At 41.4% G+C, this 14,814-nt stretch overlaps 1 protein-coding gene across 4 annotated transcripts in view; it reads right to left on the bottom strand.

Annotated features, from left to right (window-relative positions):
- Nucleotides 1-14,814, bottom strand: part of HTT (huntingtin) — a 4,811,037-nt gene that overhangs the window by 1,476,822 nt on the left and 3,319,401 nt on the right. For all 4 annotated transcript variants that reach the window (XM_044062924.1, XM_044062926.1, XM_044062925.1 and 1 more), the window contains one exon: nucleotides 13,421-13,597. In XM_044062924.1, the coding sequence (XP_043918859.1) occupies nucleotides 13,421-13,597 (177 nt within the window). The remainder of the gene's footprint in view (nucleotides 1-13,420; nucleotides 13,598-14,814) is intronic.

Raw genomic sequence — 14,814 nt, 5'->3', positions numbered from 1 at the left:
CCTTTGGAAGCATGCAAAACCTCCCCTTGCTGAGGGTGAGGAGTAGAAAGAACCAATGTTTTCTGGGCCAGAAGGGGGATACCAGCATCATGTTGGTCCTGATCTTTTTAAGTACCCTCAGAATCAAGGGTAATGGGGGAAAGGTGAACATGAACTTGTAGGTCCATGTGAAGGAGAAGGCATCTCTATTCCAGGCTCCTTCCTGCTGGGTTTTGGAGTAGAAGTTCAGAAGTTGACTGTTGTGAAGAGATGCAAAAAGGTCTAACGAAAGGATTTCCCACAGAGTGGTAAGATCCAGGAGTACTTCCCTTTTCAACATCCATTCGCTTGGACATAGCAAGTCCCTGCTTAGAGAGTCTGCAAAGAAATTGCTGTGGTCCAGGATGAACAATGCAGTAACAGTGGTTCCCAAGTCTTAGGTTAACATCCAGATTTTTCAGGTAAGGCTGCATAGTGGGTAAGACAAGGTCCTGCTTTGTTTATTTACGTATCACATGACTGTGGTACTGTCTGTCTAGATCTGCAGAGTTCCTAAACTTAAATGCTATCAGAAAGCTTTTATGTCTAGGAAGACTGCTAGCATTTCATTTAGACTGACATGCAACTTCCTCTATTGTGGGGACCAAATGCCCTGCACCCTCAGCAGGCCTAAGTGGGCTCTGCAAGCTACATCTGAGCTGTCTTTGGTAATGGAATTGTCTGCCTGAAGTAGCATGATGGTTGCTCCTGGGTTCTATTGTATGGTGCCCTTCCACCATATGGTGCCCTTCCACCACAGGAATTCTTTCTTGAGGCAAGGCAGCAAGTGCAGAAGGGTATCTAGGGACTTAGATTGTTGTTCCTAAACAATTTTGAGAAACCGCTGGAGCTTTCTCATGTGTAGTTTTGCTAAAAGGACCACCAGGATATATGAAGCCATATACCCCAAGAACCTTAAGCTCTCTGCCTGAGGTAAGTTGTTTTGTGAGTAGCTAGTTCAAAAATTCTTTCAGGAAAATCATCTTGTCCTGATCGAGAAATGCTTTCTATTGGTTAGAGTCTATCAGGACTCCCAGAAACAGGATCCTTATCTGGGGTGTCATCTGAGACTTCTGTATGTTTAACATGAGGTCCACCTTTTAGAAGCAGTGTACAGAGGTCTGGAGGGCATCCAAGATCTCCGAGGTGGATCTTCCCTTGATTAGACAGTCTAGGAAGGGACAGATGTGCACATTCAGCATTCTGCAATGTGCTATCATGGGTGCCAAGCATTTTATAAAATCTTGGCTCAGTAGAGAGATGAAATGGTAGAGCCCAAAACTGAAAGTGGGAGCCTGCGGTCCTGAATCATATGTTATTTTTATGTGACTAACTGCTATAGCAACATGAAGGTAAGCATCCTTTAGGTCAGCAGTGACCATGGAGGCATCCTGAAAAATCATGGGTAGTAACTTTTGCAAAGTAACATCATCTTGAATTTTGGCACAGAGGGATTTATTCAACTTTAAGAGATCCAGGATAGGTCTCCAGGTTTCCTCTTTTCACAGAACCAAGACCACCCTTGAATAAAAGCCTTTTCCCTCTTGACCTGGGAGAACTGCCTGTATGGGCCCTTGTTGCAGTAAATCTTTGATAATTGAGGGTAAGAGGTTTTCTTGTTCCTTTGGAGGTCTTGGTATGCCCAAAACAGGTGGGATTTCCCTGAACTAGATATAGTATCCCTTGACACAGTAGTTTTTTCTGTCGTCTCTGGATCCTAGGTTTTTTTTATCTTTTCACTTATTTTGGGATCTCAGCAGCAGCTGTTGGAGTGATTGTGGGACCTGTGTCCAAAAGGCATCCTAGAAAAGTCCATAAGTGAGAAGGAAAAAAGGGATTTCTCCAGCTTTCCACTGGCTTAAGTAGAGAGAAAGCCTTCCTGCCCGGGGTCCGGGAGGGAGGGGTGGAGAAAGGGGGGGACAGCATATAGTCACAGCTGTTCTTTGTGTTGGCCTTGCTCTTTGGCAGCACCCAATCTCTGTGGCTGCTCGGTTTGCCATCTTCTGGATTGCCTTGGTCTTTTTCCACAGGTAGGCCTCCCTTTGTCTCGTCTAGGTGGAAAGTTCCAAGGTTTAAAGGGGTAGTTTCTACTGTACACCAGAATTATGGACAAGTAGAATTCTTTGACAGTTTTAACTTGTTTGCCTTTTGTTGTCTAGTTTCTCAATGACTTGCGCAGCTGGAGGTCAAAACAAGAACTCTGTCTAGTGGGGCATCCAATAACTATTCTTTCACTTGGTGTGACAGTGGCTGAGTTCTGAGCCATCCATGTCTGCGGATTACTGAATCTGTGGTGACTGTTCTGCCAGCAGCATCTAAGGTGCACTGCCACATTTCAAGGAGCATCTAGCTACCTGTAGGGCTTCTCTAGCGATGTCCTACATCTTCTTATACAAGGCTCTACCTGACATGGAATCAAGTTTAGCTATAACTTTTTCTTGATGTGATTCCAAGCATTTTAGCATATGGAATTGACAATTTAAAGCTTTCATGGCTAGGGTTCCAGAGGTACAAGTTTTCTTGCAAAACCTGTCTAGTAGTCTGCTCTCCCTGTCATTAGGTAAGGGATGCCTGGAAGAACCTTTGGGAACCCCTTCAGTAGATTCAGTGGAGACCACAAATGGATCAGTTTTGGAATTTCTGTAGAGATGCTAGTGCCAGTCAAGCACACTGTAAACTCTGTCTGGTTCCCTAAGTGCAGGTGGTAAGGAATCAGAGTGTAGGGCTATATCCTCAAAAACAACATCTAGTACCATGTGTACTGGGGGAGTAGCCAACAGTACAGGAGAAGGAGAGCTTAATAGCTCCCGGTAATGTGCCTGTGCTTGGCAGAACTGCTTACTTTTCCAGCTATAAGCTTCTTTCATTTTGAGTTGTGTGTCACTGAAGGAAAGGTTTTTGGGTGTAGAGGATGAAGAGAGACAGAATCATTGGAGTCTGTATCAGGGTAGGTTTGAAGTTGTAAATGACCTGAATAAGAGAGCTTCTCCTCATCTTCAGGGGATGAGGAAATATTCCTAATCTTAGAAGGCCACCTCTCCTTGTTCTTTTAGTTGGTATTGGAGAAGCCTCAGAAGAGGGTTGCGAGGGTTCTCTGGATTCAGTGAAAGCTATGAATTTCGGTGCTGTCTTTCCCAGATCCTGGACTTCTTTCTGAGTCATGGGGGGTAGAAGGCCAGGGTGGGAACACTTTTCGATTTGATATATTATTTCACAGGCATGGCTGAAGGATGCGGTCGCCCGATTCCAACTTCAGTAGGAAAGGTCTCCCAGCAGAACCACTTCTCGGACATCAGAGGCTGATGCCTGCATAGCGACAGTCGCCGGTCCCAGGAGCTGCAAAGGGGTGTCAGCAAGGTCTCTGGTCAACTTACAAGCTGTTGTCGTAGTTTTTTCAGCAGTCTAGGAAACGGAATCAAACTAAGCAGGTAAAAGCTGGTTCAATAACAAATTCAAAAGCAGAAAGTAAAACAAAAGAACCAGCTAATACAACACTGTATAAAAACAATCTAAAAAACTTGCTAAATCTAAAAAATAAAAACAGTAAAAAGTATATAACAGATGAGTGCTTTCACACCAAATGTGCTTCATCAGATCTAAAAACAAACAAGCAGCGGTTAAATACAATCAGGAAAGTTCAAAATCACCTGGTCAAGTCACGTGACCTCATCAAGGATTTTAAAGGTATTTAATCCTCTCCCTTTGTCAGATAGTAAAATTAACATCTATAACTTCTAAGCATTCTGTTTTTGTTTTAATATCGCCTCCTCTGGCTCCTACATTCAGTAATTCCAAAACTAAAGAGAGTGTTCAATACCAGTGTTACAAATATGCTTATATAAAGCATTCCTAATTTCAAATCTGTTGATTTCATATAAGTGTTCCTTGATACGATTCTTCAACATTCTATTCATTTTACCAACACAGTTGCATCCACACTGATCACAAACAACCAAACAGACCAGGTTGCTACTAGTGCAGTCGGCATACAAATTGAATTTAAAAGTAAGTCCAGTAACAGGATGTAAAAAGGTATCATCAGTTTAAATGCACTTATGCATGTCACATAATCTACACTAATATGTCTCTTTCCTAACTGAAATACAGTGTCTGTTGCTAACTAGAGATTTATAGCACAGCAGTTTCTTAATGGAACTATTATAGCAAAAGTGTGGAGCTTCACCAAGGATGTCCCTGCATCTGGCATCAGTAGTCAAAATATGCCAGTGTTTCCTAATGATGTCACAGATAGGTTGAATGTCATTTGAATAGGTCACACACATTCTAAAATCATTTCTGTTACTGTTCTATCTTACCAGAGTGTCAACACTACAGTTTAAAAAAACAGGGTCTAGTCGAATAATTTCTATGTTTCAGAACTTCATGACGTGCCATCCCTATCTCATATTCAGAGTACCACCTAGAGAGAAAGTCCTCACTCAGGGTATCAAAAGAGGAAAGTATATTCTCATCATTTTTTTATTCAGTCTTGGATGTGTATAAAATTGCCCTTTCAGCACATTATTTTGGATGCATACTTTGGCAGTGCAGTGTGTTAACTTTTTTGCATGGTTTACTATAGAGCTGAGCATCAAAACCATCAGGGGTATTCAAGACACAAATATCAAGAAAATCTATTGAGGTTTGGGAATGCTTAAATGTGAACTTTAAAAAAAAAATCAGTGGTCTGATATAAATAGTCCACAAACTCATTCAGGGACTCCACTGAGCCAGTCCATACAAAGAACACATCATCCACAAAACGTACATAATGTGAGATGTACTGGAAAAAAGTTATTTCTGTCTAGAACATAGAGAGACTCCCAATATGCCAGCACCATATTGGCATAGCTGTTTGCACACATGGTGCTCATGGCCACCCCGACCTTCTGATGGTAATAGCTGTCATGAAACATGAAGACATTATTACTAAGTATAATGTCAAGCAATGAACATATCAGGTGTATATGACCTGCGGAATAATCAGAGTTCTTAGACAATAACAGCCTAACAAAGTCTATTCCTACTTCATTAGGAATTATGGTAAAAAGGGATACTATATCCATGGTAACCAATATATCATCATTCATACTATTTATGCAAGACCAATCAAACAGTTGCACCAAAAAGTGCTTAGTGTCTCTAAGTACAGTATTTGTCTTATCAATAATAGAGTGTAACTGCTTTTCAACATAGATTGGCAAAGGTTCAGTCACCCACCCATGGCCCAAGATAATGGGTCGCATGGGTGGGTTACTCAGACACTTATGAATCTTAGGAAGGCCATATAGTATTGGAATAGTAGGAAATTCAACCATAAAGTAAGTAATCGTACAAATCTCTGCTTAGTATACCTTCCATTAACAGTTCATGAATGCTGTTATGTACATTCTGAATAACCTTAGCAATGTCACTTTTATGGCATTCAGTATAAGTATCAGCATCATTTAGCATTAAATACATACTTTCAAGGTATTTAGTAGTATCCATAAGCACAATGGCACCACCTTTACCTGCAGGGTGCACACAAAAATGCTCATTTGAAATCAACTCAAATCATCTTCTGTTAAGATAAGATCTTACACAACTGTACTATGTCCTTCCCTATCAATGTTGCAATACTCTTTACTCTTAGGGGAGAACAAAAGCTTCTGTAAAGTATGGGAGGAGGAAGCGACAGAACAGCCCTAAAAATGCATGAAGGATGGCTCTGGCAAAACTCGCCCTGACCCTAGAAATACCATCCAACATGTAATGTTTGGTGAAAATGCAAACAAAAGACCAAGTAACAGCTTCCAAGATGGATCTAGTATCGAAACCCTTGAAAAAAACATCAGAAGTGGCCACTGCCTTGGTAGAATGAGCACAAACAGAAGAAAAAAGGCTGCTTGTCATGAAAGGAACAAAAAGAAATGGCCTTAGAAAGCCAGGAGAAGACAGTTTGCTTAGATACTGCCAAACCCAATTTTCTGACATGAAAGGAAACAAAAAACAACTCAGATTACCTGATATGTTTTGTCTCATCTAGGTAATACCTGAGCTACCTATGTAAATCCAAGGTGTGAAGAACCCTCTCACTAGGATTCTATGGAGAAGGGAAAAAGGATGATAAATGGACTTGATTCAAGGACAAATAATTAACTGCCTTAAGCAAAAAAGGAGGACTGGCACAAAGAGACAACCTGCCCGTGTCATTTGAAGGATGAGTAAGTGAGAATGAATGAGAGATCCTCTGTCTTGTGTGAAAAGATCCATCCTCTGGACTAACTTATGATGAGTGCCCCTAGCCAGATGAAACAGAAGGGGAAATCAGTGCTGTCTAGGCCAAAAGGGAGTCAACAGCAAGATTTTGGGTCTGTCACATGATATTATGCAAGCCTTTTGTCAGTAAAGGAAGAGAGGGCAGACATACAGAAACACCCCCTTCCAAGAAAAAGACATGGCATCCACTTTTCCAGCCAAAGGACATGGAACACAACTGGGGAAGTTGTCTACGGAGGCAAAAAAATCTATGTCCTGACTGAAACCACTGTTGCGTATTCCTGACATATGGGCGATTCCTAGAGCTGAAGCAGGTAGAAAGAAGGGTGGCTGGTTACAGAATGGATGAGCTGTCTAGCAGTCCAGACAGAACAGAACTGGCAAAAGCAGCCTTGCAACTGGAGAGAGGACCAATTTTGTAATGTTTGGTGCGGGTATGCACAGAGGACCAAGTAGCAGCTTCCAAGATAGACTTAGTGTCCAGTCCTTTGTGGAAGACCCCCCCACCCCGCCAAGGAAACCACTGCCCTAGTGGAATACACTTTTCGGCAGAAAGGCAAGGACTTACCACAGTAATAAGAAGAGAAGGAGATGGCCTTTGAGATCCAAGTAGCAACAGTTTATTTGCAGACCAGTTGGCCCAGTTTAGGTCTCATAAAGGATACAAACAGCAGGTCATTCTTTCAGAGGGATTTAGTTTTGTCCACATAAAAAAACTCAGTTGTCTGTGAATTTATAGAGAATGTAGGTTTCTTTCTTCCCTGTTTTTGTGTGTTGGGAAGTAAGGTAGGTAGATGAATTGAGGGACAGCTTGTTCACTATCTTAGGCATGAAGGATGGATTAGCCCTGATAGTAACCTTGTCCTTGTGGAAAATAAGAAAACATGGAATCCCCACAAGAGCTGGTAACTCAAACTCTGAGCAGAGGTGACAGCCAAGAGGAGAAGATATTTCCATGAGCAAAACTTTAAAGTGGCAGAATATGCTGGTTTAAAGGGAGGTAAGGTAAGCTTTTCCAGCATAAAACTGAAATCCCAAGGAGGAAAGAGAGGTTTCCTTGGTGGGTTAAGATGCAGCATGCCCCTCAGGAAAAGCTTGACCTCTGCTCTGGCCATAAATGGGAGGCTGATAGGCAAGCAGGTACTGATGGGTGACAGGTGAGCTTTGACAGAAGATTATGCCAAGCCTGAATTAAGTAGTAGGGACCTGTGATAAGAGTGGATTCTAACCATATTTGTGGCACCAATTTAGTTGTGTAAACATTTTTTAATGGGTCTCCTGGCTTTCTGTAGTACTTGAACAACTTCAGAGAATAGATGTCTTTGAGGGATTAGAAGCCTAACATCCACAGAGTCAGGTTGAGTGAGGAAAGCTTTGGGTGGTGAAGCAATCATTTTCTACACAGCAATAAAGTCTGGTTGTAGAGGTATTTTCCTGTAGTTTCCATTTGTCAGGTGAAATAGCAGGGGAAACTTATGTTGTCTTGAGCAAAATTGGGCCAGTAAAAGGAGCAGTGGTGCTTCCTTTTGTGCCTTTAGAAGAAGTTTTGGAAGTAGAGATAGTGGTGAGAAGGCATAAACAAACTTATGTGTCCAGTGAAAGAAGATGGAATCTGTCCTCCAGGCTGAGAGACAAAGTTCCCTGGTGGCTGGTTGGTGATGCAAAGAGGTCTATCTGTGATGTGCCCCACTGATGAGTAACTGTCTGGAAGACCTGTCTGTTCAGGGTCCATTTGTGGGGATCCTCCAAGGAGTGGGTTTAGGGAGTCTGCCAGCACACTGTCCTGTGAAGGAATATGTGCAGCTGTGAGGGTGATGTACATCTGGGTGGCTATGTTCCATGACTCCTCTGCTAACCTGCACAACTGGCAAGATATGGTGCCTCCATTTTTATGACCTACATGACTGAGGTGTTTTTTGTCTGTGTACACTAGGCATGGACTGGGTTTCTACACATGAGAGAATGTCTGTAGTACTTACAGAAGAGCCCTTATTTCCTTCAAATTAATGTGTTCCTTTAGGAATGGTGGATGCCATCTGCTCTGTACCAGGTGTATCCTGTCCATATAAAAGGAAGACCTGGGTTGAGACTGATTTGTTCCTTTCACCAAAGGAGCTCTTTTTTGAGGAGATGGATCAGAGTGCTGGAACTACACAGATTTCAGATACCACTGGATTTTTCTCATTGGCCCCTTTGAATCTTTTTAAATTGTTTTTCAAGTTTTTAGCTTCTGGTACTTAGGCCCTGCATTTGAGCAGGTTTTTGCTTGTTTGCACTTCGCTCAGCACTGCCGCGCAGTGTGTGCCAAAGCCAGACAGTTAAATTCAACACACTTTCCCTAAAACCCAGGCAGAAATATCCATCCACTAAGCTTGTCCGTGATTGATTCTGAATAGCCACCCCTAGTGACAACAGTCTTCAACCTAGCATTATGGACAGTTGGACTACCCTTGTTTCTCCTTCCAACCGTGTTGACTTGGGTCACTTGCAACTGCCTCATGTACACAGACAATCCTCTACTAAAAACACACTGTAGTAAAGAGTGCTAGAGATGTATTTACACCAAGGATCTAGACGCCATGCTTTCTCTCACTCAAAACAGTAACATAGAGAAGGTTGTCAACTCGCCCACCACTGCATATGCTCATGGTACCACTACTCATACACATAGTATACATCAAATATGTAAATCCACATAAGCAGAGGGTTCTCTCAAAAAACTTACCAAAACACTAGAGACCTCCAAAACACAAGAATGCTACAACTAACACAGCCCCACAGCACCCATGACACATAACACCAGCACCTCACACAACAGGCCAGTAAAGCGTAACACTCCAAAACCAAATTTTGTCACTGGAGACTCAACAGTGAGACACATGGATGTCTCACTCACCAGGTTGGAAAAGAAAACGTCCCTGGATCCTACCCAATTTGGCTTTATGAAGGGCAGATCCTGTCTGTTAAATCTGGTGGATTTCACTGAAAAAGTGACCAAGGCCACTGACGAGGGCAATTCTGTGCACACAGCATACCTCGACCTGGAAAGGCATTCAACACAATCCAACATTCAGGTATTACTGATAAACGTAGCAAGCTGAACATAAATGCCTTATAAGATGGATTGCCAAATGGTTCACAAACTGGACCCACACTATCAAAGTGGGTGACTCCACATCAACCAGCAGACCTCTTACCAGTGGGGAGCCACAGGGGTCAGTGCTGGATCCCCTACTGTTTGGTATATACTTCTCAGGAGTTCAGGTCAAGACTAAGGAATTGTGGCTGATCACGTTTGCAGATGACTGCAAACTAGGTGCAATCACTGAATCCCCAAAATTATGTCAGTATACTCCAGGAGGGTCTCATGCAGACCGACTGGTGTATTAGTCACGGTCTCAAACTAAATGCAAAGAAATGCATCATCATTCCCTTTGGAACAAACAATGTTCCCTCACACTATCAAATCAACAACAATACCAACCCTAAGTATCCATGAAGTAGTAAGGGACCTGAGATCACAAGTTGACTTCGACCACCATGTGTCTGCTGTAGAAAGGAAAGATTTCCATGTAGCACACTTGATTAGTAAAGGCATCACCTCAAGAGCAAAAGAAGTTATAACTCCCCTATACTCGGCACTTGCCCGGCCCACAATTGAGTATAACACCATGTTTGGCATGTACCGTACTAAGCACCTGCAGCAATTAGAGGGAACTCAGAGGTTTCTAACAAAGATGATCAAGGGTCTCCAGCATGTGCCTTACACAGACCAACTAAAGTCCCTGTCACTATACTGTCTATCACATACACATTTTAGGGGAGACTTATGCCTGGCTTACAGGGCAATCCAAGACCAAAACCTAATGAATTTGCTGCATACCCATAAATCAAACAGGACTAGGGCTACCCATTCCACATACCTAAATATGGTCTGAGACTTAAACACGAAATGATGGAGGGACAGATTTACCTCCCAGCGACTGGTGTGTCTTTGGAATAGGCTATCATGGCAGTGTGTCTCAGTGTAGAGAGATCTAGGAAGAATTTGGAAAGGCTCTGAAATTTCTCCTGAAGGAAGAAGGCATGCATTTTCTTTGTGTCTAGCTTGCAACAAAGAAAAACTAGGTCCTGTGTAGAAACCATGTGGGATTTTTTGTAGTCGATTATGAATCCCAGATTTGTAAGGAATTTGAGAGTGAGGTGTAGATGTTGGAGAACGGATGCCTGAAAAGAGCGAGAGTTTGAAGCAACAAGTCTTCCAGGTAAGGAAAGTTTTGAATTCCATGGATACGGCAGAATACCACCGCAGGAGCCAGACACTTTGTGAATACATCTGGTGCTGTGGAAAGATCAAAAGGCAAAGCAGCAAATTGAAAGAGCAATGAGTCTGAGAGAAAAAAACAGGAATTTCCTGAAAGAAAGATGAATATGTATGCGCAAGTCGGTATCCTTCTGGTCTAGGGAAACTAGAACATCCTGAGAGAGAATGAAAGGTAAGAGCATGGGAAGAGAGAGCATTTTGAAAGCTGCTACTTTCAAGAAGATGTTTAGAAGAGAAAGGTTTAGCATGGGCTACCACTGACTTTCTTTTCTTGGTACCAGAAAGATTCTGGAGAAGACATCCTTCTCTTGAAGTCATTTTGGACTTGCTCAATGGTGCCCTGATTCAAGAGGTCTTGAATGATGAGAGCGAGTTAAAAAAGCTGGTTGTGAGGGGGATGTGACATGCCTTTCAGGGGTGGAATATTTTCCCAGGACATGGCATAACCATCATTGGTGATGGACAAAATCCATTTGTCAGTGGTAACTGTTTCCTACAGAGCCAGCTTGAGTGATAGTCTTTTGAAAAGGAGGGTAAGTGAGGGGCAGTGCTGTAAAGGTAGTTGCAGATTTTTATTTCTAAAGGGAGGCCTTCCAGACGGAGGTTCCCTAAGAAGTTTGTAACTTTTCCTAGAACTCTGTGTGGGTTTTGAAGTTGCCCTAGGGTCCCTTCTGAGGAAGGATGTTGATTAAGATGGGAAGTTCCTATGGTAAGGAAAGTAGAATCTGCTTGCAGTCTTTCATAGTCTTACCTGGGTCATGGAGAGTTTTAAACAGACTGGCATGCCTGAGGACCTAACAAAAGATCATTGTCTATGGGGGAATCTAAGACTTTTGACTGGAAGCCCTCAAGAACAGGCTGGCTACGTAGCCATAAATATCTGTGAGTAACAGACCCAGTAGCTGCTACCCTAGATGATGCATCCACAGCATCATAACTACACTTAATACTGTGTCTGGCTATTTCAGTGGCCTGAGAAAGTAAAGTCTGCATTTGTAGCTTTGATTCTGCAGTTTGAGGGGTCCACAATAACCTTGTTCAAGGACTGAAGCACAGAAATTAGACATTTAGTCATTTGAGTTTGATAGTTAATTACCCTAAAAGCAAGGGTAGAAGAGGTGTACATTTTATTTCCCAACCTATCCATTGCCCTACTACCTTTGTCTGTAGGTACAGCATGAGCACTGGGCAGCAGCTTAGAGGATTTGTCTGAAGAAATGACACTGCAGGCATATCAGCCACAGTATTTCTGTACAAATATTTCATGTCATCAGGCACCTTATAAAATAAAATAATTGCTTCACATTTTAATACATTTCATAATGGTGATGTGTCTTTATTAAAAGGCACTGTTTTAGAAAGTGTGAAATGTTTATTTAATGATGAAAGTGTGTTGAAACAAAAGTTGTTATATAAAGAAAGCATTTTTATTTTAAAGTATAAAACTATGACACCCATAGGGCTTAATAATGAGCTAAACTGGAAGTGTTTACTTTAAGATAGGATTTTTTTATATAATTACATAATTTTTTAATTAAGGGGTGTGTATTATCAATTAGAAGTTCTATATAAGAACATGTATTTTGTAATTTGAATGTTTGATATTCCTTGAAGGTGGAAACACCGAAGCGCTAGAGAGAGAGAGAAATAAAGAGATTCTATTTTCTGCTTGTTCCCTTTCATTTCACAGTCGGTGAATATTTTGTTGGGGCCAGAGTTGTTCTACCTTATAAATCCTGTTTGGTCTTTTTGGAGCTGGTGGTTGTGAGTCAGGTGCTGAAGAGATGGGCTGGAAAGCCTCAAATACCAGATGGACTGGGGAAGGGGCAGGAATGTCCATTACCAAGAGGCTGTATTACCTCTTCTGTTTATCAGAAATCTGTGTAGACTACCATTTAGAATGCATCATCATATTTTGGATAGCGTATCCAAAGGAAGCTTCCTCAACAGTGAAATCTGGAGAAAAGGAATCCTCTTCATCCAAACAGATTTGTCTTGGTGAATGTAACTGACAGCAGAAGTCTGAAAAGTGCTCTGTATCATAAACCTGTTCTTCCTCAGAAAAAAAGATGATGCAACAGAAGGTTTTTCAGGTGTAGCCTGTTACCATGGGGATCCAAAGGAAGGAAGTTTCATAGCCATGATAGCTTTAAACAAACCCTGGGAGAAATCAATCCACTCCATTTCCCTGGGAGCCAAGGGGAAGGCTACATGCCTAGTTTTTTTTTTTTGGTATGACATACTATGTGCATTACTATGCTTGCTCTATTAATTTTTCCTCTTAGTAGTGACATCTGTCTGTCTTACAAGTTGTACAGAGTACGGTCATTCTTTCCCTGGAGAGGGTGGATCCATCTTAAGGTTACAACAGGATTCAGCCACTTACTTTGGACTGTCAGAATCCATTGTTAGGTGAACATGCCATCTTAGGGGACAAAGACTTCGACGTCACTTACTCCCTGCAGAGGAAATTTCCAAATGCCTGGTCAAGCATGACTCAGCTGGAGACCCCTGCCTTAAAAATGAACAATGATTAGAAAGAATCGGTTCACTGACACCTGTGCAGCCATCAGTGATGAATGGAATGGGGGAATATAAACAAATCCCTATTAAAAAAATTAGGCAATGATTAAAGTAATTAATTAAAGTATAATCCACATAATATACATGTTCACCTTTAGTTCTCTGTCAGTGTGATCTACTACAGCCATATTCTACATATACTTTAGTAGGCACTCGATTCTTCTGGGAAAAATGTTTTAAGACAAACATATTCTTCAATATACAATACAAAAATAAAATGAACTCTACTGATACCTGTAAAGACTCAGCCAAAAGCATCTCTACCCGTCGACAGGCAAGTGTGTCTACCATGCGAGCCAGCACACGGAAAGGGGTACGAAGAAGTTTATCTATATACAGCATTAGCACAGCACCAGACTGGCTGAGATGAATTCCTTCCAGACACTGCAAGGTCTTCTTTAACATGACTGGCTGAAAAACAAAATGCATGCAGCAACAAAGTGTATATTTTTTTGTTTCTTGGCATTAGCACCCCCACTTCCCATGACCACACTTTATGGAATGCTGTACATAATAATTTCAAGTTAAAGCTAAAACTACGTAAATGTAACATTTAAGTTAAACTTCTAATATAGTTTTCATAAACATCTGGTCTCAAAATCAACTTTAGTGTAATACAAAAAGAAGACTATATAAACACTTGGTTAGAAATATACAGGAAACATGACATTTTGAAATACAACTGTAGGAAGATGCACAACTGAATACAATCATAGTAATGCACATTTTTCCTTAAAGGAGAATACTCAAAACAGAAACCTGTCACTGTAAACTGATAAAAAACACGGACATAATTCCTCAATAATACAAAATAAGAAAGTGACCAAAAAGCATAGCTGTACAATTTAGCATGACAGTCAATGTTCAAGTGCAGGGATCACTGATACACTACAAACCCTTATCCAAGGGAAAGGGCCAAAGAAAAATACACACTTTTCATGTCTAACTTCCAGAGTTTCTGTAGACATCCTCAGAAAACTGATTTAATCTTCTAAACCAGATGTCAATCCCAATGTACAGCTTAAAAGGAGAAGCCTGTCAGCACCATTTTTCAGTTCCCTTTTGGCCTAGTGTGCCTTGACTAGGTGTATTTCCACCCTTGGTCCTTGATCCATGATGTCCTTGAAAATCTGCACTGACGCTTGCACTCCAAGATCCCCACCTGCTCATAAACTTTGTTCAGGGAGATGCTCCTAGCAAAAATATGACAAATATCTATAGCTGCTCCCTGGTTTAGTTATAGGAGTTTCCTATGCTGAGCTTGCAGAGTCAATGGTTTGAATGTCATACCTAAACTTAATAAAGACATCAGGAATGACCAGTCAGCTACTCAAACAACTGTATTACATTCATCACAGGGATCACTAGAGCAATAAAAGATACCTTCCCATGAGAACAATACCATAGTAGTAATGTGCCTCCCCATATGGAAGACGTATTCATATCATGTCTTGAAAACTTACAGTGCAAACCTGTCCTGTTGCAAAATTTGAATATAGGATGGACTGACAACCAAAGAGGTGCCTCAGAAATGTCCTCTGCAAATATGTTTTTTAAAGACTTCCATTTTCCTTTAGTATGCTATGACTTTAACCTTCAATGTATATTACTGCAGTTGTAAAGTGTCT

Source organism: Protopterus annectens, chromosome 2.part1 (assembly GCF_019279795.1).
Source record: "Protopterus annectens isolate FY-2018-M chromosome 2.part1, PAN1.0, whole genome shotgun sequence".
NCBI classification, from domain to species: domain Eukaryota; kingdom Metazoa; phylum Chordata; order Ceratodontiformes; family Protopteridae; genus Protopterus; species Protopterus annectens.
This window is presented reverse-complemented; position numbering and strand designations above follow the sequence as displayed.